This window comes from Maylandia zebra, linkage group LG18 (genome assembly GCF_041146795.1).
Source record: "Maylandia zebra isolate NMK-2024a linkage group LG18, Mzebra_GT3a, whole genome shotgun sequence".
NCBI classification, from domain to species: Eukaryota; Metazoa; Chordata; class Actinopteri; order Cichliformes; family Cichlidae; genus Maylandia; species Maylandia zebra.
Genome location: NC_135184.1, coordinates 33420917 through 33448444, shown reverse-complemented (window position 1 = coordinate 33448444; position 27528 = coordinate 33420917). Strand labels below are relative to the sequence as shown.

The 27528-nt window shown below is 40.3% G+C and overlaps 2 protein-coding genes across 5 annotated transcripts in view; one reads left to right on the top strand and one right to left on the bottom strand.

Moving 5' to 3' along the window:
* Positions 1–5136: 5136 nt before the first annotated feature.
* Positions 5137–11985, top strand: buc2l (bucky ball 2-like). 3 transcript variants are annotated; one of them, XM_024806116.2, is made up of 7 exons: positions 5137–5242; positions 6001–6282; positions 8494–9291; positions 9412–10416; positions 10497–10586; positions 11000–11062; positions 11855–11985. In XM_024806116.2, the coding sequence occupies exons 2-7, from the start codon at positions 6012–6014 to the stop codon at positions 11881–11883; spliced, it is 2256 nt and encodes a 751-aa protein (XP_024661884.2). In that variant the 5' UTR covers positions 5137–5242; positions 6001–6011; the 3' UTR covers positions 11884–11985. The 3 variants fall into 3 exon arrangements, with proteins under 3 accessions (XP_024661884.2, XP_024661880.2, XP_024661881.2); XM_024806113.2 differs by adding an exon at positions 5738–5801 and having other exon boundaries at positions 5192–5242; positions 8494–10416; XM_024806112.2 differs by having other exon boundaries at positions 8494–10416.
* A 4892-nt stretch (positions 11986–16877) lies between these two features.
* gad3 (glutamate decarboxylase 3) overlaps positions 16878–27528 on the bottom strand; it is a 37363-nt gene continuing 26712 nt past the window's right edge. Inside the window, exons 13-16 of one of the 2 annotated variants that reach the window (XM_076876874.1) lie at positions 24595–24744; positions 24193–24300; positions 19314–19403; positions 16878–18981 (exon numbers count right to left, since the gene is read on the bottom strand). In XM_076876874.1, the coding sequence (XP_076732989.1) occupies positions 18808–18981; positions 19314–19403; positions 24193–24300; positions 24595–24744 (522 nt within the window). In that variant the 3' untranslated portion in view covers positions 16878–18807. The remainder of the gene's footprint in view (positions 18982–19313; positions 19404–24192; positions 24301–24594; positions 24745–27528) is intronic. The other variant, XR_013094226.1, reaches the window with a different exon arrangement.

Sequence of the window (27528 nt, the reverse complement as noted above, 5' to 3'; positions counted from 1 at the left end):
GCCATGATCCAATCACACATCTGCTTACCTGCATCTTTTGCTCGTTTCTGCTCCTCTTCTTTTCTATTTTTTCTAAGCTGAGCACCTGACGGCTTTGAACTTTTCTTGTCCATCTTCGATTGGGTTTCATTTTGCACTCCAGTATGAACACCCATCCCCCAACCCGAGGATCACCACAACATAACCTAACACACCTACACCTTAGTTCACAGATTCACTTTGTCTAAGGTGTATTTCTGGGATTTTGCACAACCCAGGATTCAAATCATGAATACATAATTTACAACATTATGAATGAAATGTGCTCTACTTGGAAGCAGCCCCTCCCCTTTCGACGGGTTGTGTGTGAGATTTTAAATCATCAAACTGTAAATTATACATTTTAAATTGTTATTGATCCTTTACCCCGAGTCCTAAAGTGTATATTTATTTTCTTACTCTTCTTATATATATTGTTTGTTTACTTGCACTGCTGTAACTGGAGCCTCATCGTCTCGTCTCTCTATATACTGGACCGTATGTAGCGGAGATGACAATAAAGTTTACTTTGACTTCAGCAGCGAGCAGGTGTGACCTCTGTGTAGTGTCTTCTCTGGTCTGCATTCACAACAAAAAGGCAATGGTTAGAATGCTCTCTTTTTAATGTCGTGGGCAATCAGCACAAAATCTAAACAGGAAAGCTACAACAGAGTTAGCTATGCTCCCATTTTGTTTCCTCTCTTCCCAATAAAGAAATCTCACCTAAACATGCACTCAATTCTACATAAAGACTGGAGAAATGACCCGCAACAAATGATGTATAAACAACAAAAATAATCGGGTCAGACTGTATTACTTTAACAACCTGCGATATGATTTTTCTTCCCCCCGACATTTGCACATTCCTTACCTTGCAGGAATCCTCCATTATTCTGAGGATTACCCAGAATCCCTTGCCCTTTGTGAATGTTGCAGGGTGACTTTTTCAACAGTAGGTGGTGCCAATGTCCCATTTAGCGGGATTTAACTTCGACTCTATTTAACTATGTTACACAGGCGCACCGAGGGCTCTCGCGCTCACTTTTCGCGTATAGAATTTCGAAAAAACATCGGTGCAAATTATAAGTCTGTATCATGATGTCTGGTGTTTTCGTGTTTGTTGGTTTGTTTTCATTTTGTTTTATTTTGCGAGTTGGTTATTAGATGCTGCTTCCCGCCGCCCTGCCCTCTCCTCCCTGTGCCGCAAGCAGATGGGTTTGGCTATTGTGTGTGGACATAATAGCCAAACCCATCTGTTCTCTGACTGGATTGTTAAATTTGTGATTGACATGACATTGACCAATCAGATGAAAGGAAGAAAAATAGGGTCAAAATTCATACTTGTAACTTGAAACTTGAGCGCAGAGTTTCACACGTATTTTTTGGCTAAGTCCACATACAAATCTTTTTTACGCACACACAAATTCTTTTTACGCATACAAATCCTGATTTACAAGTACAAAATATTTATGACCACAATTTGAGCCCATACAACCCCATTTACAAGGCAAGAAATTCCACAAATGAACCCTGACAAGGCAGACCGGTGGTCACCTGAATGTAGGTTGCCTGTGAAGGAATTTCTTTTGTTTTTCTCTTTGCTACATAATTCCATATATCCTGCTTCATATATTTGATGTCTTCAGTATGTTTCTACAATGTAGAAAGCAATAAAAATAAAGAAAAAATATTAAATGAGACGGTGTGTCCAAACCTTTCACTGGTAGTGTACATCTATTTCCTGATCTATGAAGTATGACTTGAGGTCAATATTTTGAAGTGGTTACAGCTCTAGATTTTACTGATCAACAATCCTCTGTAGCAGTGCACAATTTCCAATTTTTACATTCAAGAACAAACAACGAACAGCTTTAACCGGTTTTACTTGCTAGCAAGGGAGGCTGGTCAGAACCAGCCCGCCTCCTAGCCAGCATCAAATAAAACAGCCTTCCTTGCTGCCTTTTACTGAAAACAGTTACAGTACACACAAGCACCACCCACTGAAACTGGATAAAGACTAAACATCCATATTCACAATATCAGCAGACTTCAATTATGTTTCTCTCTTATTACAAATCCTGTCTGCTGAGACATTGTGATACTAAAGTTACAGTCAGGAAATGGACACCTGATGCTACTGAGGCTCTAAGGCTACGTTCACACTGCAGGGCCCTATTTCAGGAAGCCGGTTTAGAAAACTCAGAGTGAAAAACGATACTCAGGGTTGAGTAACCCCGAACTGTCCAACTCGGAATATTCGGTTTCAGAAAGGCTGATAACAATTAGTTCAGTCAACGCGGAGTTGCTTTAACCCCAAGTTAAGCGCGCGCACGAGGATACATAAAGCCCTGATTAGTGGAGCACAGATTAAGCGAGTCACCATGGAGACGGAGGGAAAGAAGGCGCGGTCAATGTATTTTACAGCGCTTGAGGCCGAAATTCTGATGGCAGCATATGCTGATAACATGCAAATTCCGCAGAAAAAAGGTAACACAGCCTCAGCTGCAAAATACAGTGAACTTATTTTCATGTTTTAAGAATCAGTTTGCGATTATTTAAGATTCTAGATTTGGCAATGCCTTTTCCTGCTAGAAAGATCCACATCAACAAGGTATTTTCACACAGAGAACTGCTGCTCACTGGATAGCTTCTCTTTTTTGGACCATTCTCAGTAACCCTAAAGGAGACTGTGGTAAAATCCAAGTATATCAGCACAACCATGCCCTGATCAGAGTCATTTAAATGTTCTTTCTTACAAGGGATACACATGCAAGTGATATGAAACTGCAATAATTTTAGAAGCTGCATTACAAAATTAATGTAAAAACTAGACTTAAAGGGGGAAAAAAATAAAAAAAGAAACCAAAAAATAAAAAAAATAATTAAAAAAAACTAGACTTATATCTAACACTGTAAGTTTTTTACGGCTTTGTTTCCTTAATGCCATAGCTTTGATGATCTATAGTAACTGTGTCCCCACCAATAGGTAACAGGTGAAGTGTCTTGCCCAAGGACACAACGACCGAGACTGTCCAAGGCGGGGCTCGAACCGGCAACCTTGCGTTTACAAGGCGAACTCCCAACTCTTGAGCCACGATCGCCCCCATAATAGTGACCTGTAAATCCTTTCCAGCTCTCTTTTTAGCCAGTTGCCTAGATTTCATGCCTAATTGCAATGCAGGCTACAGTGTTGGCTGGATTTGGTGCAGGAAATCCTTTCTTAGTGTCCTTTGATATAAAATACCTGGATGTTAGGCAAGGATAAGTCACTCCATAATATGGCCCGCGCCCTGGAAAGTACAGGGTACTTAAGATGTAAGATGGAAAATATTGTTTGATTTTCTGGAAATTTACCATGAAATAACCCAGTACATAAAACTACTGTTGCTGTACTTAATTTTACTTACAGTGCAATTATTCTATTGTTTGGTGTACAAAAGCAACTACCTGTAATTACAGGTACCTGTGGTCTTACAGTGTAATTATTTTATTGCTTCCTTCAAAAACCTCAATTGTTACACAAAATTACATGGAATTTACAGGCTACTTTTGTCTTAGTTGTGGGTCCAACAGTGTAGTTGTTTCATTGTTTCACAGATCTTGCAGGTGACTCCATAATACGCCTCGCATTCCAGAAAGTACGTTGTACTTGTTGAGCCTTAATGGTGGGTCTTACAGTGTGATTGTTTCATTGTCTCCTGCAAAAACCTGACTCGCTGCCTGCAGAATGTGCGTAAGAACTGTTGCCTTATTTGCAGGTCATGTTATAAAGTGTTACTGGAATCTGTATTAATGCATGCTGTATCCTCCTCTCTGCAGCTCTGCAGCTTTTTGTGAAAACAGTCTTTAAGGGCATTTGTAGTTCCATTTGCTATTATGACATTGATATCAGGTGTCAGGAGGCAAGTTAGGCTGATCCATAATCTGCTTCTCTGCTTATCTGCTGGGTGTTCTAAGATGAGAGTTTTATCAACATACTACTCTAGGCAGATTTATAAAGTGAGAACAGTGGCACCCTGCAAGAAATTCTTATGAACTCAGGCACATTTGATGTTTTTGTGTTTACATCTACACAGCCAGTAATCCTGCTCCGTATTCAAATAATAAATAATATAACTAAATAATATTATTGTTGCGCTGGGCATTTGTGTTTCTTGGGATAAGACTGAAAAAAAGCAAATAGGTTATGATGTGTTGTATGTATATATATATATATATATATATATATATATATATATATATATATATATATATATATATATATAAAGATGGTCATTGTGTTTGCAGTTTTCTGACGTGATGTACATTCTGTTTGAACTGTTACATTAAACCACCAATGATCCGTGCATCACTTATAGGAATCTATTTTGAAAGTAAAGTAGATATCATAGATATTTAGTATTAAACAAATCTTTTCTGCCCTAGTCCATGTGCTTGGGGTCTTGGCTTATGCACCTTCTCAAAGGTCACATTGACAGTACAAGCTTTTTCCTTCTCCTTGTGTTTGAAGTACCAATATTGACACTGATAAAACAGCAAAAGAAACCTCACAAGATAGCTTGATTGTTCTGTAAATGTCTGCTGAGATCAGATATGGACCTTTTCAGAGTTTATCTTCTGTGGACAGCATTAGAGGATATTTTCTGGGGCAGTGGTAATCCTGTGTTAAGGACAAAGCAGGGTTAAAATCTAAAATTACATAATCCAACACATATGGGATCCTTAACATGGCAGAAGAGTGTTTAAATAGATTTCCTGGCATGTCAATATTTATAGTTTCTTTATCATTTTAAGGGGTAGAATATCACTTTGGTGGCTACTTTTGGACTGTGTGCAACCGATGTCCCAGTATCATACTTTGGGCTTTTGCCACCAAGTTAGTGTATGATGAAATGGCTTATATGAGCACAGGTTAGTTTTCTGATACTTCAGTGCAAAAAAGTATGCAGATGTAATTGTAGCAAATGTTTTATAGAAGACTGAAATCTATATATCTGCCAGAACAGCCTCATTAGATTCATCATTTGTCTGAAGTTTGGCTCCATCTAGTGTTTAGATGTCAGTCTAACAAGACATCTTAGTGTTAGAGACCTGCTGCAAACTCCAAATCAGCACACAGTAGACACATGTGTCTAATCAGGAGCTACTTAAGATCAGGTGTTCATCCCCACTTCTATTTCATTTGTGTTTGCTCTGTCAGTTAACCATTCAGGTCCTTGACAAGGTAAAATTGATAAATATATATGTATATTTTATTATATATTTTTTAAAATGTATCAAAGCAGGATTTTGAATGGTGCTAGTATCACAATGACTGATGAGCTTTTTCCATCTGCTGGTTTCAAGGTTCAGTCCTTTTGGTTTTCTGTTTCTGACTCATTTATTCTCTTAATTAGGCTTGGATAGAAAATGCTGTTTATCTTTGCAAATGTGTTCCATTTCATTGATCATCCCATGGTGGGTCCTAAATCTTACACTATAGCCCACTTTTTTTTTTTCTTTTCAAGAAATCAGCTGATGTATGAACACTACTGTCAAGCCAACTTAATGTATTTCTTAAACTGTTAACCTTCTGAACACTTAAACCTGATGCTGCTCCTTGCAGAAATGTTAAATTGACAATGGTGTACAGGTTTTTTGAGTTACAAACACACAGCTTCAAACTAAATGAAAATTTGGTGCCATAGTAAGGATTTGGGCTGTATCAAATCTGTCATAGATCCCACTGGGTTGAGAGATGATGGCTGAAGACCACAGCGCAGGTTTCTCTCTTTCCAAACCAGGTCATTTACTCTCTCCTTGTATGTGGTCATGTTTCTGTATGGCATATGCTGAATGAAGAATAATGACCTTCATTCCCTGTGTGTAATGTCTCTAAGATTTGTCTTACAGGTAGTAAATGTCTTTTCCTTTTTTAAATTTTTTTTTAAACTGTTCCTATTAATACAACATAGATTCATAACTGACACCCCTTCCATGTAGGTTGACTGAACATGGCAGCAGCGGTTAACACGCCTCCTCTGGCTCCTGAAGGGCCAAGTGGAGCGAACCCACACGTTCAAGTTAACGCTGACGTTGCAAACTCTGCACAGCAAGATCCAGGACTACACAGCACCAGCCAAGATCCTGGACCATCTCATCCTCAACACCCTGTCTTTCCTAGACCTCTCTTTTATGTTCATGCTCCACCGCTACCCCCATTCCTCCAATACCAGTGGCCCATGCCCTTGCCTTATAATCCCTTTCCAGGCTTCCTAGGCATGGGTAAGTTGAGAATTTTCATTAGTTTATAAATATGTTAAATTGGTGCTGTGCCTATGGACTCAAATTGTGGTCATAAATCATTTGTACTTGTAAATCAAATGCGTATTTGTGAACTGGGTTTTGTAACCTTGTAAACCAAAATATCTGCATTTTATGTGTGTGTGTGTGTGTGTGTGTGTGTGTGGGGGGGGGGGGGGGGGGTCTGGTTGCACATGCAAAGCAAAAAAACTACGTGTAAAACTCTGCGCTAAAGTCCCTTCACTTGCGTGCTAGTTTAAAGTTACAAGAACAAATCTTGTTCTTCATTTTGAACCTGGAGGATGTCTTTGTAAATATCCCATAGGGGTCATACAAGCCTTTCAGTAGCTGTTGAAAGGGTAAAGTTTTGTTATATCAGTGGCTAGAAATACCATTTGTACTTTAGGATTAGTCTAACACAAAGTCAGGGCTAGTGAAGACTCTTTTTCCACAAAACTGAAAATGCTGTGTTGGCATGTAAAAGGTAGTGGTGTGCGGATCGATACTGAAACATCGATTCTTCTGATACCAGTAATTTGTTCTAGAATCGATTCTCATATTAAAATATCGATATTTTAGTACTTTGGGATAAATTTGCAGTTTTTCATTAACAGGAACACAGTGGAAAGAAACGATCATTCGGATCGTCCAAATTGGAAGGAACTACTCCTTTTCTGCCTTTCATAGTCATATGCAAAATACGGCTGTAGAAATGTGTCGCAGCCCCTGGCCTTAGTGGCCAAGTATAGTATATTATTCTTATTACTGAATCGAGTTTGAATGAGTCGCTCACCAAAATGAATCGGGTTTGAGTCAGTTGCCCAGAGAGTGCAAAAAATGTACATTTTCACTCAAACTTAATGTTTCTCTTTTCATGTAAATCCTACTGCTAAGATGAGTGATTGAAAAACAATTATTTTTATAGAGCAAAAAAAATTTAAGATTTCTAAAGGGAACATTTATTTTACTTTTATTTTATTAGTATTTTCCTCAAATGTGTCAAATATATATATTTTCATCTAAATGTCCACTGAGCTGTGAGCCAGGGGGCGGTATTGAACGATTGGGTCATGATTGGCACATCACTACCTGGCGTGCGCACTCACAATGGCTGAGCGTAAACGGAGTCATATGTGGACGTATTTTACCTCCACAAACAGCCAAGACTCGGTTTGCGATACATGTGGCAGGACAGTGAGGTGTTGTGACAACACCACTAACCTCGTCAAACACCTCACGGTAAATCATATCACAGAATGATTATGTTGAGGAGGAGCGGGACAGGTGCTACTAGAGACAGACTTCTCTCGCGGAGTCCTTTAGTCCTGCAGGCAGGCAACATGCTCAAATAGCGCACAAGTTCAGATTTTTTTTCTATATGATAATTCTGCATTATTAAGCAATAAGAACAAGTAGTCTGATGTCCTGTAATCATTATGAAGCTATATTATTACAATTTCATAATACAATTACATATTGTATCATGAAACATTAAGTTTTTGTACAGTGTATCGGATCAGTATCATCGATACCACCCTGAATTTTACTTGGGATCGGAAAGGAAATCGGTGGTATCGCACATTAGTAGTAAAAGGGCATTTATTCTTCCAGGACCTGAAGCTCAGTAAAGCACCTCTCCAACAGCCAAACCCATCTGTTCTCTGATTGGCTTGTTAAATTTGGTCAATGTCATGTCAATCGCAATCAGCTGAAAGGAATCTGGTCAAGTTTTGTATGTGTAAGCTGAGTAACAAACAGCCAGGGAATCTGAGCGCAGAGTTTTACATGTATTTTTCTTTTTGCTTTGTGTGTGCAACTAGACCTTAATGAAAAAATTTAACTTATGTAAATATTTTTACACACACAAATATTCTCATCTACAGATGCACAAACATAAAATTTTCAGATATTTTGGTTTACAAGGTTACAAAACTCAGTTCACAAATGCACATTTGATTTAAAAGTACAAATTATTTATGACCACAATTGGAGCCCATACTGTACCCCTTGCGCGCTCTACATGTATGCATGCAAGATTCAGTCTTTCTAACATGTGTGAAATGGCTCTGCAGCTCCTATCATCACATACAGAGCAGTAACATGTTTATATCTTGTAGAGTAATTAAACTGTAAGGTGGTACTGTCTGTATATTATTCCAAAATGATCACCTTCACTCATTTTTTCTTTTTAAGGATATGGTATGGTCATGCCCCCACTTCCCCCTCCCTCTTACCTGGAGTCTCCAGCTTACATTGTACCACACCCTCAGGTACAACCAGTCGACTATAGACGCCTGCTTCATCCCCAAGTCCACAGTCATGCTCCTTGTGGATCGTTTCAAAATTTAAACCAGACTCGCAGAATTCGCCTGCCTCATACTACCCCTGTTAGAGAAACGGTGAATTCTGAGGTCCAGACGGAACCCATACACAGAGGTGGAGGTGGCTATGATGAGGGGTGCCCAATTCTCAGCTCAGACTCTGGACGTGCAACTGCCTCAAATTCTCCTTCATCCTTAAGCTCTGGTTCCCAAAAACAAGGCTCAGCTGAGGTCGAGACCTATATGTTGGCCAGTACTGAGGCAAAAGAACAGGTCAAAGGGGCTGGCACAAACAGAGTCATACAGGACTGTCACATGGTGCATCCTACAGGGATGACTGTTCAGTCATCTAGAAGGGCAACTCAAGAAATGCAGGGATGTAAGGATGGTGCTGTTCAGGAGTCCTCTCTTATCCCTCCTTGCAGAAATGCACATTGCAACATGTGGTCAGTGAGTTCTCAGGATAGCATGGGGCCAGTATGTAGCTTTTCTCAAAAAGAGGATGAAGTCAAAGAGAGGCGCGTCTCTGTTCCTGACATTCTAAGCTGGGGAGGTGATGCATCACAGAAAACGATGACAATGGCAGCTGAGACACTCCTTCAAAATAATCTTGAGATTCCATGTTATGAAAATGAAGTGGAGCATGAAAAGGCTTTTTATCAAAGTCCAAGTAAGCCAAAGAATTATGCAGTGGTGGTTAGCAGTGCTGATGATGTCGATACCGAAGTTATTTCAAGTTCTAAGGACAGTGAAATGATCTTTAAGATCCTCAAACTTCCTTCTCTTTTAGAACCCTTTTCACTGTCAACAAGAGATGCAGATTCTGTGGAACTACTTGTTAGACCTTGCCTGTCTAATGGAGATGAAATTCTGCAGGCACTAAATGCACTCCGCGAGGGGACAGAAAATGGCAGTGAGACGCATGAAGAGTCTACAGAGGCCACTCCAAAGCACACATTTTTAAGTAGATGTCAGATGAATAGAAATATTAATGAATCAGTTTGGTCTGTGGAGTCTCTAGCTCCTTTCATTCCTACTAAGGAGTGGCTACAGCAGAATGGTGTATTTGAACCTGAAGTCATTGTAGAGATGGAGAGGGCTGACAATGGTAAATGGTTAACCAAAAAAGATGACCTAATTGGTACATTTGCTAAAGAAAGAAGGCAATCTTCAAGATTTTCTTCTCCGGACTCTGTTCTGGTGTCAGAAAGTGTTCTTACTTTTAGTACCCCAGCTAAGAAGCAAAGTCCTCCAACGACCCCAGACATGGTGTGTGAAACTGAAGTCTCTGAAACAAAAGGAACTGAAGAAAACCAAAGCACAGTTCCTTCAGAAAAGTATCCTTTAACTTCACTTACTACCCCGCAGGGTACAATTTTAACTGCCTCCAGTGATGAAGAGATGAATGACCATGGGTCTTCAAATCCTGAGGCTAACCAAAGCCCAAACCAGGGAACTCTTATATATGAGCAAGAGGAGAAAAACTCAGTTGAGAGAAAGGAAACCTGCCCCATTAACTCTGCAGCAGAGGACAAAGTCTCATCCACTTCCCAAATGACTCTCCAAAATGACACACAAATGGAGGTGGCGACTGGCGCACAAAAAGTAGATGGTCAAATGAGAAATGTGGAACTGGGCGTGCCAACAACTGACCAGAAGACGGCTCAAGTGACACCATCAAAGGGAAATTTAGTAGACTGTGCAATCCAGTGTACTGAACTACAGGGTCTAAAGTGTTTATGTGAGGAGTTAAAGGGAGGCGTGGGATCAAACAGAAAACCTCATAAATATCCAGGTGGTCTGATTTATTTAGTTTTTTAATTGTTTTTTCCTTTCATGCGGGTATAGTGCTCTAATTGTAATTTATCTCCATAGACTGGAAAAAGGCAAATGATGGAAAAGCTGAAGTATTCTGCAATCAGAAAAATTCAAAGAGGAATGGTCAGTGGCGAAACAGAGGTCCAGGTAATGAGATGCAAGCGTCACATTAAAATAATCATGGGTCATCTGAAGGCCTGCCCAAAAAAGACTCGCTGTATCTTTGCTGTCACATTTTTCTAGTGCAAACTTGTTCAGTCCTACAGTGACTTGCGTAGCTTCATGCCCATGGTGAGCAAGTTTGCTGCACACGTGCAAGGCTAACTTTATTCTCAGATGGCCTTAGCTTCAAGTCTTTGATTTATATATTTGACGGCCAGATGAGACTCCTTAATTTGGGAATGCACTGTTGTATACTGTACCTAGAACTGACGCACTGTACTTTAATAACCTGATGAAAAATTGCAGCGGAATGCATCTGGGCCATTGAATGAAAGAGTGGCCATGTAGGACCAGTCATTCGTATTAAGTTAGAGACAACACTACTTCTTTGTTGACAGAAAAGCATAACGGCCAGCAGGAAGACTGCAATGGATACGGAAGCAGACCTGGGAAGTTGAAAGGTGAGTCACTAAATGATCCTGGCTTGTCATTGGATGGAAAATTGTGCTCACATGGGGCAGATCTGATTTTAAAATTGAGTACCAATTGGTCATTTTGGTTTGTTTAGCTCAGGGCTGCCCAATCCCAGTCCTCGAGAGCTACTATCCTGCAGCTTTTAGATGCATCCCTACTCCAACACAGCTGAATCAAATGAATGGCTTGTTATCAGGCCTTTGCCAAACACGATGGCATGCTGAAGAGGTAATCAAACCATTTGATTCAGCTGTGTTGGAGTAGGGATGCATCTAAAAGCTGCAGGACGGTAGCTCTCGAGGACCGGGATTGGGCACCCCTGGTTTAGCTGATCAAGTAACATTATCAATAATTATGCAGTAACTCCACAACTCAAACTGAGGTAAATATTGTGTATAAAATAACGTTTCAATACAGTTCTATATCACAAGATCATTAACTTGATATCCTTAATGGTGGGCTGATGGCATCTGATCTTGGAAGCTAACAAAGGTTGGACCTGGTTAGTAGACCAGGTCGGGAAGTTGATGGTTTGATCCCCAGATCCTCTGGTCTGCATGTCCAAGTATCCTCGGCATGGTTGTGAATGTTGGAAAGTATTTAGGGTATAGATAAAAGTACTTTATGAAATTGTGAAGGTTAAGTCTTTAGAAAAAGAAAGGGGTGCTTGAATGAAAACAAAGCGTCTTTGCATAAGAAAAGAAGTAGAAAAGTGTTTTGTGTCAGTTTACCACAATTTCACATCTTACTGAAGTTTGCATTGGTTATTCCTCCTTCAGGTGGGAGTGGAAGGTACCCACGGTACTGACAGTGACCACACTTCACACAAGTCAACACTTGGTTTTTTTAATTTAAATTGAGTCATTAAAAAGTTTCTTACTTTTCAATAAAAGCCTTGTATTAAACATGATTTAAGTGTTTTGTTTTTTGTTTTACGCCATCTTGCTTGTCAGACATTACTTTGGATGCACAGGTTTCTGACTGGTATAGCAAACTTAACCAGTTCTTCAGGTAAATGACAATGGTTACTTAACAACATTCACCCCAAGTCGGTGATAATTTCACAGCGGTGAAATTGGGTGCTTAGAAAGGTGAGAACTTTTTTTTTTTTTCTTTTTTTTTTTTTTTTCCCCTCCAGAATTGGAATTCACACTTGATGCAATCATTAAATGTTAGGGTTAATTGGAAATTACTTTTAACACCAATTTATTAATTGGCACTATAAACTTAACCAAAACCTAGTTACCCTCATTTACTTTCACAAATTTTCCCACTTCTCAGTGGGGCCAAGCAAGGATGTCCTCCTCTTTGCTTTGTTCATGGAGCCGCTAGCAACAGTAAGAGGAAAATATATAAAGTATTTAAACAGTCACTACAGAAAACAAAACTATAGACCTTTGTATAAAGATCTCCTTTATACAGTGTTTTATTCAAGATCCATCATATCTATAGTTGTTTAATACGTTAAATCTTAATCCAGTTAAATCGCAATCATTCATTGGCTTGTGGAATTAAAAGGTATGATAAAGTCATCTGGATCAGAACCAAAAGATAGCGTCACCCCCCCCCCCCCCCCCAACTAGAACCACAGCAGCCTCTAGAGAAGCCTTTGACAACATCACCAGTCCTACAGAGGATTTGAGAAAGAAATGCGGTGTTTATCTTAGTTTCCAAGTGTTCTGGCAGTAAACTAAAATCTATGAATTAGACAGTCCAAAAATTACTTTGTGGAGTTGCTCTGGAGCTGATATGGTGTCAAGGTTAAAGACTGACCCAAATCTTTTGATAATTTGATCACCAAATTCAAAAGTGTTTAAGGGCATGAACCCTGATCTGGCTGTTCATAGACATTTTACGTCGAAACAAGGTTACAGGAGTGTAGCAGACTTTTAAGTAGATTTTTTTGATACTCTTTAAAGACACCTTGCACTCCTCTGGTTCTTGGTCACCCCTGGTTAAGCCTCCATAACCCAAACACAGACTTGAGCAAAAACAGTAACCTTGGCTGGATTATCTGGTGTCATCACCATTGTTTGAAATCAGCCTCCCCTTCTGTTAACTTGGACTCTCCCTCCATGTCTTTAGATCTTCCTCTGGGCCTTTCTTAATAATTTTCTTTGTTTATTTGGATGACATCCTGATTTTCTCCAAGTCTATCCATGAAAATTTGTCCCATGTCAGGCAACTCCTACACCCTTTTTTTTTTTTTTTCTTTTCTTCTTCTGTCCCATTTGGTTCTTTAGCCGTCAGAATTGTCTGAAGACCAACAAGGATACCCAATGGATTTACTTTGCCAAATGGATCATCACGGTCTTGCCATATTGGTCCATTTGATCAACCTTTGTTGTTATTGTTTATTTTATTTTCAGTTGTTACAGATGGGACAGACATGACTGAGGGATAGGAAACATAGAAAGACAGATGAAGGTAAAGAAAAACAGGAGTGAAGAGGGACAGTGAGAAAGGAAACTTAAAAAGAGAGGGAAAAAAATCTCCTGGATCACCTGTTGAGAGAAAAAGAGAAAACCAGCAAAACAAACAAAGCAACATACTAAACACGACACCATCACGTTAATCTAGCTAAGTGTAAACAGCAGTAAATACTAAACATTCAATGTTGTTGTGCAGCAAGGAGGACCGACAGCGCACAATGTGCTTGGAAATAGCAGCCAATAAAGGTGTAGTTTATGTCTATGAACAGTGAACACCTGTGTGCACCTGTGTGAATCAGCGCGCTTGTATTCAAAAGGTTTCCCCATGTAATGGTCTGCTAGAGGATGTAGAGAGCCATAGCCCCGTCTCCCAGGGCATGAAGCAGGCATGGAGGAGATCCAGGCCCCAGACATCCAGAGGCCCCAGAGTGCGAGAGCCCAAGGAGGACCACCGGAGGGGCATCGTGCCACCCTCATGGGAAGAGCTGAGGAGAGCCCCAGATGAGGGGTCACCCAGTAGCCACGCAGCAAAAGCCAGAGGGGGCGCCCGCCGGCTCTGCCGGCAGCCAGCTGTGCCAGAGTGAACCGAGCCGCTGGCCCGGAGGCCCGAGGGCCCCTTTGCCCCGGAACAGGCCTGACCGAGCAACAGGCACCCGCCAAGTAGTCACCGGAAGTGAGGTGGTACATCCCCTACACCTTCTTGAGAACAATCTCTATGGCAGGGGTAGGCAACCTTTCTGATGGCGAGTGCCATTTAAAATTTCCTCAGAAGTCAGTGTGCCATATGATTGCACTAGCAAAGGCTAGCGAGGCTACAAATACACACAGCCGCTCTATCACGTGACACGTACTGCTGCAACGTGCTACGGTTATGAGCCGAGGTACGCCATGTTGCAAGTTTTGTGAGGTGCTTTTTTGATATTTAATGGATCGGATTACATTTTTTTTATTTTTCTCCGATATCCGATCCAGAAATTTACGTCAGTATCAGACCGATACTGATACGTAATATCGGATCGGTCCATCTCTACTTAAAATCAAAAGGGCTGTATCGCGACTGATTGCGCCCAGACGCCAAGAGACGGTACTTGGAAAAAATAGCGTGCATCGGTAATGTGGACCCGTGTGAAAAAAGGCAGTGGAGTGGAAACCCAGACGGCGGTAGTTGTCCTATCCCGATATCTTCATGTACCTTGTCTGTGGAGTCAGCGCATACACGGCGAATCATTTTCGAAATTATAAATTCCTGGAGGCGCACATCTAATTCACAAACTGTTGGGTACAAGATTTGGCCGTTTTTAAGCCTCCACGTTGTGAGTATGTTGACCATATGACCAAGATACAGCCAGAGGTTGCCAGCTGTGCGTTGCCATGTAAATAGTTTGCATTTCATGTGTATGCACTTGCTAAGTACATGTGAATAGATCTTGAATAAAAAAAGATAAACATACTTTTCTTTTCTGTTTCATATTTCATATGCTGGTTTGCCTGCAATAATGCCAAATAATAAGCTACTCTGTCAACATGACGTGGTTCTGCAGCATCGCACATTAGGATGTTTTATCTAATGATCTATGACCTCAATGCATTCAAAATAACACTAAAACCCTATTAAGCGAGATATGAATTTATTTAGAACTCACCGGAAAGAAAATGCTGCGAGCAAACCAACAAAAAAATGGGGATGGCAGAGAACTCGATATCTGCTCGTAGGACCGCTGCGATCCAAGCCTGACGTTTAGTAATATCGGATACATGAGATCCCTCCCGTTGCCTCCAGGAGGGGAAACAATGAAAAGAGAGCCCATTTTCCAGCTTCTTGCCTTCCCTATCGTGTGATCTAACGTTGCAACCGACAACACAGCACGTACGAACCATAGCTGACGCTTCCGTGTGCTTTGTTTGGCCTACTGTCATGGCGGGAGGGGGCGCGACACCACGCTCCAAAGCCCTATTGTAAGACCAGGAAAGATGCCTTTCCTGGTCCCCGTATTGAGGAGTCTTTAGATATTCTTACAGGCGCATGTTGGTCTTCCACATTGGATTTGGCTAGTGGTTACAACCAGGTTCCAGTTGCTGAGGTAGATCATCCAAAAACTGTTTTTTGTCTCTTTGAATGGACACGCATGCCTTTTGGCCTTAGTGATGCTCCTGATGCAGCAGACCTGTCTGTGTCAGTCACTGCTCCTATATCTGGATGACATTGTGGTCTTCTCTTCTACTGTTGAGCATGTGGTGGAAGATTTCTTTTCTGATATATTGATCACATATTTTAACCATATCACTTTAGTAATTGTAGACTCATATTGTCACCAGTTGTATGCATGTAGAATAGCACCACAAATTGGTCTTATACTCTATCACTCACATACACATAAACAGTCGGGCCATTGTAAGTTCATGGGAGATGTTAAGCAGGTAGTGGGACTCCTTCTGCTTATCAGGGATGTAAATTTCTAGGTGACAGCTAAGCAGAAAACAAGGTCATAGTTCTCTGTCTCTGAAGAGAAGGTTCCCAGGATGAGCTGAGCTGAAGGTATAGACTCACGTGATGTGTTGTGGAATTTTCTTTGTTTGAAAGTGTCTGTGTGTGTATAGAAGATGTGAGGGAGGCGGCCATCGTCAGAGAGCACCCTGGAGTTTGGCTACAGTGTTTCTCTCCACGTTGCAATGTGTTTATTAAATTCACTTCACTTTGCTCATGAGGTGTGTGTGCCGGTTATTTTAAAACATCCATGATAAGCAGCACATGGAAAGGTTGGAGGTAGTGCTGGGGAGGCTGCATAAAGAGGGTCTCAAGGTAAAGCAGGTAAAGCTCCTTCTTCCAGCAGGAGGTGTGTTACCTAGGACATGTATTTCATGCATCAGTAGTCATGCTATTTAAACCAGTGAAGTATTGATCTGGGGGACCCCATCACCCCTGCACAGGAAGTGTGGATCAGCTCTCTGTCTAACTAATCTGAATCTTTGATCATGTGGGTCTTACCAATAGCCAATACAGGGCTTAGATGGAGTTGATGGGTGAAGGGATTCACCCAGTACTAACTGCCTCAAAGCCCCCAGGTGTCCACCCTGCCTTCCCTGGTATATATAAATATATATATATATATATATTTATATAAAAAAAACAACAACACAGGAACTTTCATTAGACTTGCAGGCCTGGTCCTACCAGCCACACTCGTTAACAGCAGGTCCCCAACTAGTAGGTCAGTGCTCTTGAACTATAACTGGGCTTAGCTTAGCGGCTTGCTAAACTAAGCTCCAAGGGTCTGTTACTTTTAAAGGCTGGGGTAATGTGTAAGAGCTATTTGTACTAATGTAGATTTCCTTTTTCACAAAGGGCAAAAAAGGGAATGTCCACAATTGAGACTTTTTAATTGCATGTTTTATTAAATGAATTTAGCAGGAGCAAAGGAAAGCAGAATCAAATAATGATAAAAAGAGAATCAAATCACTTATGTTTATTCAATTAACCTACTCTGATCTAATGCTCGCTTTGTTCTGATCTTTGTGAGGAGAAAGGTTGGAGAGAGAACACCAAGCCTGAGGATGTGCTTATCTAGTGCTCCATGCTTAGTGGAAATCCTCTTGATTTTATAATCTAACAACACAAAAGTAAGCATAGAAAAACCGGAGCAATACAAAACCAATTTAAAAGTTGGGGCAGTGGTACATCCCTCTCATATCTCTGTTGGGTTATCCAACTGTGAATTTCTGAGATCCAATCTTCTGTACTGCTCATCCCACAGAAGACAAAGGGAAGAACAACTTATCTCTTCTGCACAACACTTTTATACCCGGTCATCCTTTCTCCTCCCTTTCTTACTGTATGTTGCATCTTATGAGATGACATCTGGTCTCACCCACGGTGACATCCAATCACCATTGTTAACATTTAATCACCCAACGTCCAGCCACACCTTATCATCCTCTCTCTAACGTTAACACATACTTGATTTAACACAGTTAAAGTTTGAAATCTTTAACTTTAAAATCAATTTATTACATTTTCTTATTTTCTGTGTTATTCTTAACATAGAAAGCTGCACTACATATGAACACTCAGTCACATATGAATATGCTTCATGTTACATTAATTATGCAATCTTACTTAATTTATCGTTAGCTCATTCTCACATGAACATTCATTTAAACATAACTGCTTTTAATTCACATATATAGGAAAACATTTTCTCTTCAAACGCTGTTTGTCAATCACAAAATAATGCAATTTCTTTTAATAAGACATGCCGTTCATAGCCAGACGTTCTTTTGCTGCTCAGTGCTTCTCACTTACTCACTCCTCCCATCCTTCTTGTCCACACACACACACACAGTTACAACACTTAATACCCTTTCTCTTTTTCAGAATTATGTATAATGATGGGCTGGCAACACAGACACACACAGAGACTAATCTGTCTGTTGAAACCGGATCACATCTATGCATACAAAATCCACAAATTAGAAACGTTTTCATTACTCAACTCATTAATGGTAAATGGACTGGTTCTTATGTAAGGCTTTTCTACACGCTTCATACAACTAATTCATTCACCCAATCACACAAGCACTTCTTCTAAGCTCTTAAGTGCTCTATCTAACATTCATATGCATTCACACTCCGATGGATGCATCAGAAAACAACAAGGGGTTAGTATCTTGCCCAAGGATATTTGGCATGCAAACTGGAACCTGGGATCGAACCACCAACCTTCTGGTTAGTGGCTGACCTGCTCTGCCACCTGAGTTACAGCCACCCCGGATTTATCAGACTTATATTTTAATTCATGTCTTTGATTAAGAATAAAGATGATTTATTTAAGATAACAAAACCACATGTAGATAGACTATTCTTATGCACTCCGTATAATTTTTAATATAAATGTCAAGTCCTGAATGTTGTCCTTTTACGCTGTCTCAGATGTAATGAGAGGTAAGCCAGGGGACTGCCTCTCTCGACAGAACACATCTTCCACTATTGTTTCTTACACATCATAACAATACATAAAAAATGTTGAGAACAATGAAGATCATTTGATCATTTGGTTATTTCAGATGGTTTCTGAAAGTTAAAGGGCCTGTTGATTAGACAAAAAAATCCATAGTAGAAAAAGACAATAACAGTCAATACTGAATTATTAAATCTGTGGAAAGCTGGAATATAAATCAAGAAAGTTTCCTTAAGCTTCTACACTATCATCAGGCTTTACTTCAATGCATATTATGTAGGCTAATGGAAAACTAAAATTACTTTATGCTTGTATAAATATCAAAAACCTGTTAACTTAAACATTTTAAAGGTCAGCACCCAGCTGGCAAATCTCATCCAGCAGAAAGTCGATGTCCTCTTGTTGAGTGGCAGGATTGGAAAACACACACCTGAAGAAATTGACTTTGGTTCCCAACGGTTGATAGCCAATCAGAACAGAGCCCTTTTCCATCATCCTGCCTTTGATCCGAGGAGCAACCTGCAGAGAAATATATTAAAGATCATCATTGGTAGTATGAACACATGAAGAAACTGAGACAGAAGAGGTCCCAGATGCAGACTAAAAAGACAAATCGTTATCAAAATAACACAGGAAGTAACATGACACAAATATCTAACACAAAGACGACAACCGCCTAATCATAACAGTCACTAATAATAATAGCCTTACTTTTAAAAGGTACCAAAGCTAACTCAGAAACCTAAGGATAAAAATAAGAAAATAATCAAAGAAATAAACCAAGAAATATCTACTACAACAATAACACAAAGCTTAACCAGAACTTAACCACTGTAATGATGTGCACTGACCTGATGGAGTCTTCTATCTCTGTCAGGTCCAGGTGGCAAGCTTCTCAGACTGGGAGGGATGTACCAGAAACACACATTACTGTGCTCTGGCTGTTTGAAGGAGGAAAAGGGACAGACCATGTTTGTTCATTTCAAAAGATGAGAAACCAAAGAGCTAAATAAAGTAAAGAGAAAAAGAGAAGAAAAAAAAACAAAAACAAATAATATCTAACTAGTTAGATACTAGTTAAACTAGTTAAAGGTAAAACAAACAAACCAAAACATGTATGTCCTACAACAGTTCCTGGTTACATGTAAGTTAGACCTGGTTCAGGTTCAGATGGGTTGTCACTTTGCTTATTACTGCCACATTACAGAGCACTGTGGAATTCTGTCCATGTCACACATTTGTCTCTAAACAATCTGTGCTGCTGCGTGCTAGGTGTGCTTAATTTTTATGTTTTGTTGTTATCACCGTTCAGCTAACCAGCCAACAATTTGTCACTGCTGAAATATTTCTTGCACAATTTTCTTTAAATTCTTTTTAATTTTAGTTTGATACATTTCTTTATTTACCGTACAAAATTAAAGCACACTGCACTAGTTTTCATAAGGTAATTAGCAAAAGCAATATTAAAGAGCTGTTTCTGGTTGGTCAATTATCCATCCACCCATCCGGTGGTAATGTTTGCAGTTACATGTTTACGGCACACTGAGCAGCAGTTTGTTGACAGGTTTAAATGTCTGTATTTTGTTATAATTGCTAGAATCCCAATGCACACACTCACACTTGCTGTTATGAGTCTTTTTTGTTTGTTTTTTCTTTTTAACACATCTTGAACATTAAGCAATACAGTGGTCCCCCGTTTATCGCGGGAGTTACGTTCTAAAAATAACCCGCGATAGGTGAAATCAACTTTATTTTATGTTTTTTCTTTTTTTTTTCTTTTTTTTTTACAATTATTATAGATGTTTTAAGGCTGTAAAAGTCCTCACTACAAACTTTATAAACTTTTCTCAGACAAGCATGAACGTTTTCACACTTTTGTTTTCATGTTTAAACACTCTCACAGTCCAAACCTTCGTAGAAAAATAAGTCCAGTATTATAGAGTGAAGCCAAAGGCACCCGCGGCTGCCTTTGGCGGTGCAAAACGTTTCATCGACATTGTTGTGTTTGTTGTGGAGAAAACCTACAAATTTACAGCGCTTCAGTCACACTGCTAGCGATCGAAGATTTATGTAAATTTGACAAGCTGAACGCATTCTGTACTGTACAAGATACACGGCACAAGATTGATTGACAATCTATAGCCAATCAGGACGCAGAACATGATGCGCTGTAAAAAACAAACAAACAAACAAACAAAAACTAGAAAAAGCTGCATTTCCTGCGAAAATGCAGTGTGAATGCCGTGTAGTGGAATCTGAAAAAAGCCGAAGGAGAACTATCTGCTCAAAACACTGTGTAGAAGCTGAACTCTGCTGAAAACTCCTTTATTTGAAAGACTACACTGAAGAGTGTCAAGAAAGCAGGGAAGATGTGCAGCCAGAGCCAGAGGTAGGATTTCAACCTGCGCTATATGGTCTTAAGGCGGCTGCTCATCTCACTGAGCCAAATTGGTTCTCAGGTGACTAAAAAGAGATGAAACTGAAAATTGTCCTGAAAAAGAGGTGAAGATGCTAAAAATTCTATTGAAAAGGGCAGAAGAGGTTGAGATTTGTGCTGATAACAGGTGAAAAAGCTGAAAATTCCACTGAAAAGAGGTGAAATTTTTGAACTTTCTGATGAAAATAGATGAAGAAACAGAAAATTGTGCAGAAAAGAGGTAAAGAAACTGAAAATTCTGCTGAAAAGAGCAGAAGAGGCTGAGTTTTGTGCTGAAAACAGGTGAAAAAGCTGAACATTCTGCTGAAAATAGATGAAGAAACTGAAAATTCCGCTGAAAACAGACCAACAAGGTAAAAAAATCTGCTGAAAAGACGTGAATCAGCAGAATTTCTGCTGAAAAGAGGTAAAGAAGCTGAAGTTTGTGCTAAAAACAGCTGAAGAAGCTAGAATTTGTGCTGAAAAGTAGTGAAAAAGTGAAAATTCTGCTAAAAAGAAGTGATAAAGCTGAAATTTGAGTGGAGAAGAGTGTAAACGGTTGAACTGTTAACTGAAATTTTTTTTGTCATAAGCGGGAATCGAACCCGGGCCTCCTGCTCCGAGAACGGCTGCTCATCTCACTGAGCTAAAACATGGCTCAGCCTGGCAAGCAAAACTGGTGATCACACTGATAATGTGGTCCTATTCAGCAAAACAACTGATAAAACAGAATTATGTGCTGAAATGAGATTTAGAAGCTGAAGTGCTCGCTGAAGATGGCTGTATGTGAAAGGGTACACTATGCAGTGTCAATAAAGCAGAGTGCATGCAAGTACGGAAGATGTGCAGCAAATGTCATATGTTCGATTCGAACCTGTGCCACTAGATCTTACAGCGGTTGCTCTTCCCATTGAGCCAAACCAGCTCTGGTCTCAAACAAAGATATGATGAGAGAAAAAATGTTCACTGTAAAGAAGAAGCTAAATGGTGCTGAAAAGAGGTAAAAAAAAATGCTGAACGTTCAGAAAAAAAAAGATAAGAAACCTGAAAATTGTGCTGAAAAGAGGTGAAAAAGCTGAAATTCTTCTGAAAGAGCAGAAGAGGCTGAAAGTTTTCAGCTACTCATTGAGCCAAACTGGTTCTCACGTAGGGCTGTGTGATATGACCAAAATCTCATATCCCGATATAAGAATTCTATCGTCCGATAACGATATAAATCACATAAATGTAACATTTTCTGTAGATTCTGTGAATCTCGGGAAGCTCGTCTTGCGGGAAGTGTTTCCAGCTGTGTGTCATGTAGCTGGATTAACCGATGCATGAAACGATACATTTTTAGACATAAGTTGTAACAGCCGCCGTTTTCTTTGTGAGTATTTATTACACGGCGTGCTGCGGGGAAAAGCCTGTTCTAACGTTTGAGTCTAAGGTTTATTTTTTAGCACCTGGCGGCTCTTTTTTACTTCTCATCCGTAAATACTCTGCTCTTTCACGTGATTCCGTTTATTTTGAAAAGTCTCAACAGGATCTTGAGCTTTATTGTGAAAGGTTTATGTGGAACATAAACAAGCGGACACGCGATGCTGTTACCGTCGTTGTTGCTAACCACAACGCATAAAAACAGGCGCTTGTCCGTCCGTAGTGTGGTTATATAAAATATAAGAGAAAGAGAGAACTTTAAGAAATTAATATAGCCACTACAGTGACCATCAAAACGATGAAAAAATATTGCCGTAAACAGTTTATTTTGCGACACCACGAAACAAACGATTCTGCTGAAAAGAAGCTAAAATTTGTGTTAAAAAGGCTGAAGAAGATGGATTGTGCTGAAAAGTAGTGAAAAACTGAACATTCTGCAAAAAAAGGTGATAAAGCTGAAATTTGCATGCAAAAGAGTTTAAACAGTTGAAGTGTAAAGCAGAGTGCATTCAAGCAGAGCAGAAGTGTGCCACAAGTAGGATTCAAACCTGCACCAACAGATCTCACAGCAGCTGCTCATCTTACTGAGCCAAAGCAGTTCTTGTCCCAACAAAAGATATGACGAGAGAAAAAATATGCAGGGGGCCCAAGAAGCTGAATTGTTGTGAAAAGAGGTGAAGAAGCAGAACTGTATGCTAGAAACAAGTTAAAGAGCTAAAATTGTGCTTAAAAGAGGTGAAAAAGCTAAAATTCTTCTGAAAGAGCAGAAGAGGCTGAAATTTTTCAGCTACTCATTGAGCCAAACTGGTTCTCACGTAACTGAAAAAAGGTGAAAAAGCTGAAAATTCTGATAAAAACAGCAGAAGAGGCTGAGATTTGTGCTCAATTTCAGTCCACCAATCAGAGGTGCTGCTTCTGTCTGCTTCATCAGGCTGTGTACTTGTAATTACAGGACTGTGATAGTGTATTAATTTATAGTGAAAAAAAATGTTAAACAAGGTGGAATTGAACCCAGAACCTTTGGGCTGCAGACCCGTGTCGTTACCAATTGCGCCACCTGGAAGGGGAGTGGGGGCCTAGAAAACAGAGTCATGAGCAGTCAGAATTAGATCGCGGTGAGAGGTGAAAAACGCAGTTTTTTGGTGTTACAAAACGTCGTGTAACTCAAAAAGTAGGTGGTATAGAAGCATAATTGTACGCGGATCTCTGAGTTTTCTCGCGTCCCTCCTTTTATCCGTGGGGTGAGGAACCGCGACACAAGAACCACAACACAAGGAGGTGTGGCATCGTCCTCAGAGCAGGGACCGGCTGGCCGTGACCCTCCGCCTTCTCTGGCCGCCCAGCGAGGTTGTCCTCCATCAGTGTAATGGCTGCCTCCAAGCTTGCTGGCTGGTGGCATCAAACCCACCATGCTGTCCCCTTGGAGAGCCCCGCCACAAACTTTTCCAGGACCATCTGGTACCTGTTGTGTGGGATCTCTGATCTCTGAGTGATGTGAAATTAATCTTTCACCTGTAGACATGGAGTGGTTTGGCAACCATGATACTGTGCAAACACAACATTAGGATTATTTTAAATTTGATGTTGAATTCGCGATCATTCCAGCATTTTTGGTATGATGTGTTCTGGACAGGAAAAGTATTTTGCTAAAGTAACAGTAGATACTGTTATAAAGTGGAGGTTTAGTCCAACCTTCTTTGTCACCTCTAATATAATATCTGAACTCAACTTACATAGAAGAAACATTCATCATTTTAAATGGCCATGTACCACGTACACCCAGTCTCCAACATAAGGTCATGTTGCAGTGCAAACTGAACAGAAAATTGGTTTGGCATATAGTACTATCAAAGAATCAATATTTCTGGAAAAATATCTGTGAAGAGCACACTCACTTTGTTTTTGAAGACTAGTTCAAATTCTGTCCTTTTCTGCAGCTGATCATAGAGATACTCAGCATTCTCCAGACATTTGTTGACTTGAGATCCAAAGCCGTCTGAGCCCTCACATATTAAATAGTGGACATAGTGAGAGAGACAAATAGTTATTGTTAAAAGGGCATAAAGACATCTCATAACCTGGTTTTGTTTAGGGAGGGAATTGAAACCATTTGCAAAAAACAAATTACTACAAAAAATAATTCACGATATTCTATTGTATTTCAATAATTTTACTCTTGTTTACTAAATGTTTGATATGCTTATACTTAAAGGTTATGTTAGAGAGGTTATGTTACTGACACTATCGCACACACACCCACACCAACATTGCGGTTTTAGTTGTACTTTAAAATATACCTTTGCCTTCCACATCAGCCAGAGTTTAAACACATCAACGTGTCGGCCACACTGGATGCTTTTATCTCCAGTGTCATAGCTCACATCGTATGGTTTGTCCGTCTGAAAAAGGTACTGGGCCCCCAACTTATTACACTCCTGTAAGAGACCCTGAAGATGAAAGAGGCAGAAATCATTCATACAAACTAAAGCGGAAACTACACAGATGGGCCACTACATCCTGACTACCTGCCTGCCTACCAGAAGCTTGCTAAGGTCTCAGCTCTGAGCTATGTTTCCTATAAATTGCATTTGCATACAGTTAGACTGCATTCATCACATTTTTTGTTTGAATAGGCAACTGGCATTAGCCTGCACTAGGCCTTTGTCTGGTTTACAGGGCGATCGTGGCTCAAGAGTTGGAAGTTCGCCTTGTAAATGGAAGATTGCCGGTTTGAGCCCCGGCTTGGACAGTCTCGGTCGTTGTGTCCTCGGGCAAGACACTTCACCCGTTGCCTACTGGTGGTGGTCAGAGGGCCCGGTGGCGCCAGTGTCCTGCAGCCTCTCCTCTGTCAGTGCACCCCAGGGTGGCTGTGGCTACAATGTAGCTGCCATCACCAGTGTGTGGATGACTGGATGTGTAAAGTGCTTTGGGGTCCTTAGGGACTAGTAAAGCGCTACACAAATACAGGCCATTTACCATTTTTAGCACTAGTGGCAGCTTTGTCTTGGAAACTAGTCATTTGTCCAGGAGGCTAGTAACACTAATTATCACTGGCTACCTGTTTTTCAGAGGTGTTATTGCTTGCTTGAATTTACTTATTCATTTCTTTAGATGGCCATGAAATCAAAATATATTGGTACATTTCCTGGCCTTTGCTCAGTGATTTAGAATCTTGACTACCAATTTGAGGTGTGATATATTGTTATTACTGTTAAATATTTAAGGTTATTGTATTTGTGTAAATAAAAAAAGTACAGTTTGTGATAGCTTTTGTTTGCATTTTCTATTTAGAGTTTAGGGTATGGGTATGTTTGTAAACACAGTTTAATTATTAAATAAACTGTAATTTGGGGAGCTGACCATTATTAGCTACCTGTTGCTACTTCAATCATGAAACTGATCTGCTTTTCTCTCTTGCTTGTTTATTGCCCACTTTGCGCCAGAAAGAGGAAACCAGCGGAGGTCGCGCTAAACAACAGCCAAGAGCCAATGTGGGCAGGTAAGTGACGGAAGTGACGGAAGTGACGGGCAAGGTAAGCGACTCATGTTGTAACTGACGTCAGACGCCGGAGATTTTGGCGGAAAATTAAAGCGAATGGTAGTTTAGAATTGAACAAATTCCTTTAAGTTTCAGTTTTACCAAATACACTTATCAATTGTCTTATAACTAACAACATTTGTCTAAATCATCTCCAACACCCTGGAGTTTAGAGGCTCTCCAAGATTACATTGATCAGTGCTTCCAGGATCTCGTAATGAAGAAGGCGCAGAGTGCATCTTCCCTGGCCAAATCTGAGATGCCGTCGTCGAAAAGATGTCACCCGGCAGATTCCCCCGGCACAACATCCCCAACCGGCAAAGATATTGCCGACATACTGGAGTCAATCGACCAACGATTGTCCAGTTTCGATGCGAGGCTGTCCTTGGTGGAGATTCTTCACCGAGAATTTAAATCCTTGCGAGAATCCCTGGAGTTCAGCCAGCAGCAGGTGGAAACGCTCGCTGCTGAAAATGCAACGCTAAGGGAGTCGGTGAAATGTCTCACAGACAATGTTACTCAGCCAAATAGAGAAAATAAAAAAATAAAAGAAACAGTTATTGATCTACAAGCTCGTAGCATGCGTGATAATCTGGTATTTTCTGGTATTCCAGAAGCTGCTGGAGAGGACGCGGAGACTACTGTAAAAAGCTTAATCAAAACCCACCTGAAGCTGCCAGAGGACACCGTAAAGAATATTGTATTTGATGGAGTGCATTGCATCGGCCCCATGCGGTCAGCGGCCGGGAGACCACGTCCTATTGTGGCCAAATTCAGCCACTTCAAACAAAAGGAACAGGTGAAAAGACGCGGCAGGGAATTAAAAAGAACGGACTTCAGCGTAAACGACCAGTTCCCCAAAGAGATCCTGTGTATTAACTTCACACCAGATAAGAATCCGCTACACTCTTCTCCTATCCACTCACACAAACTTGCATTAACATCTGTTTAACTTACCAATATCAAATTGCATCTTAAGTGTGATATCATAGCAGAATTTTTTTCTTCTCGTTTTTTCCCCCTCTTGTTTTTATGCTGCTCACCCTTGTCCTTGGTTTCTTTCTTAATTTCTTTCACTGCTTCGATCACCTGCTTCCACACTTCCACACACATCCACAAACAACATCCTTTATTTTGACACATACGCACAGCACGATCATGCACAATCATGCGCTCAACAGCAGCACATTTACATCAGTCAGACAGCGCACACAGTCGTATAGGATACACACACTTAAGCCAAGCCTACTCATATTAGTAAATATGCACACACATAGTCAGACTCAGGGAGCATCTCGCCACACATTCTTTCTCTCTCTTCTTCTCTTTATTTATGAACAAGTGATGTATTCTCTCCACCTGTCTAAGCGACACACACAGCGTACACCCCTAGTTATACACAGACATCTATGGGCGCGCTAAGGTATGTTACATGGAATCTAAATGGAGCTGGCTCCAGAGAAAAGAGGTTAAAAATATTTAAAAAACTACAGGCAGATGTTGTCCTTTTACAAGAGACCCACAGACCTCTTAGAGGTTTAAAAGAACTTAAAACACTTGAGTTTCCTAACGTGTTCTCAGCTTGTTATAATTCTAGACAAAGGGGAGTAGCAATTTTAATACATAAAAATATTAATTTCACAGTACTCGATACAGTTATAGATCCAGAGGGCAGATTCTTAATCATTAAACT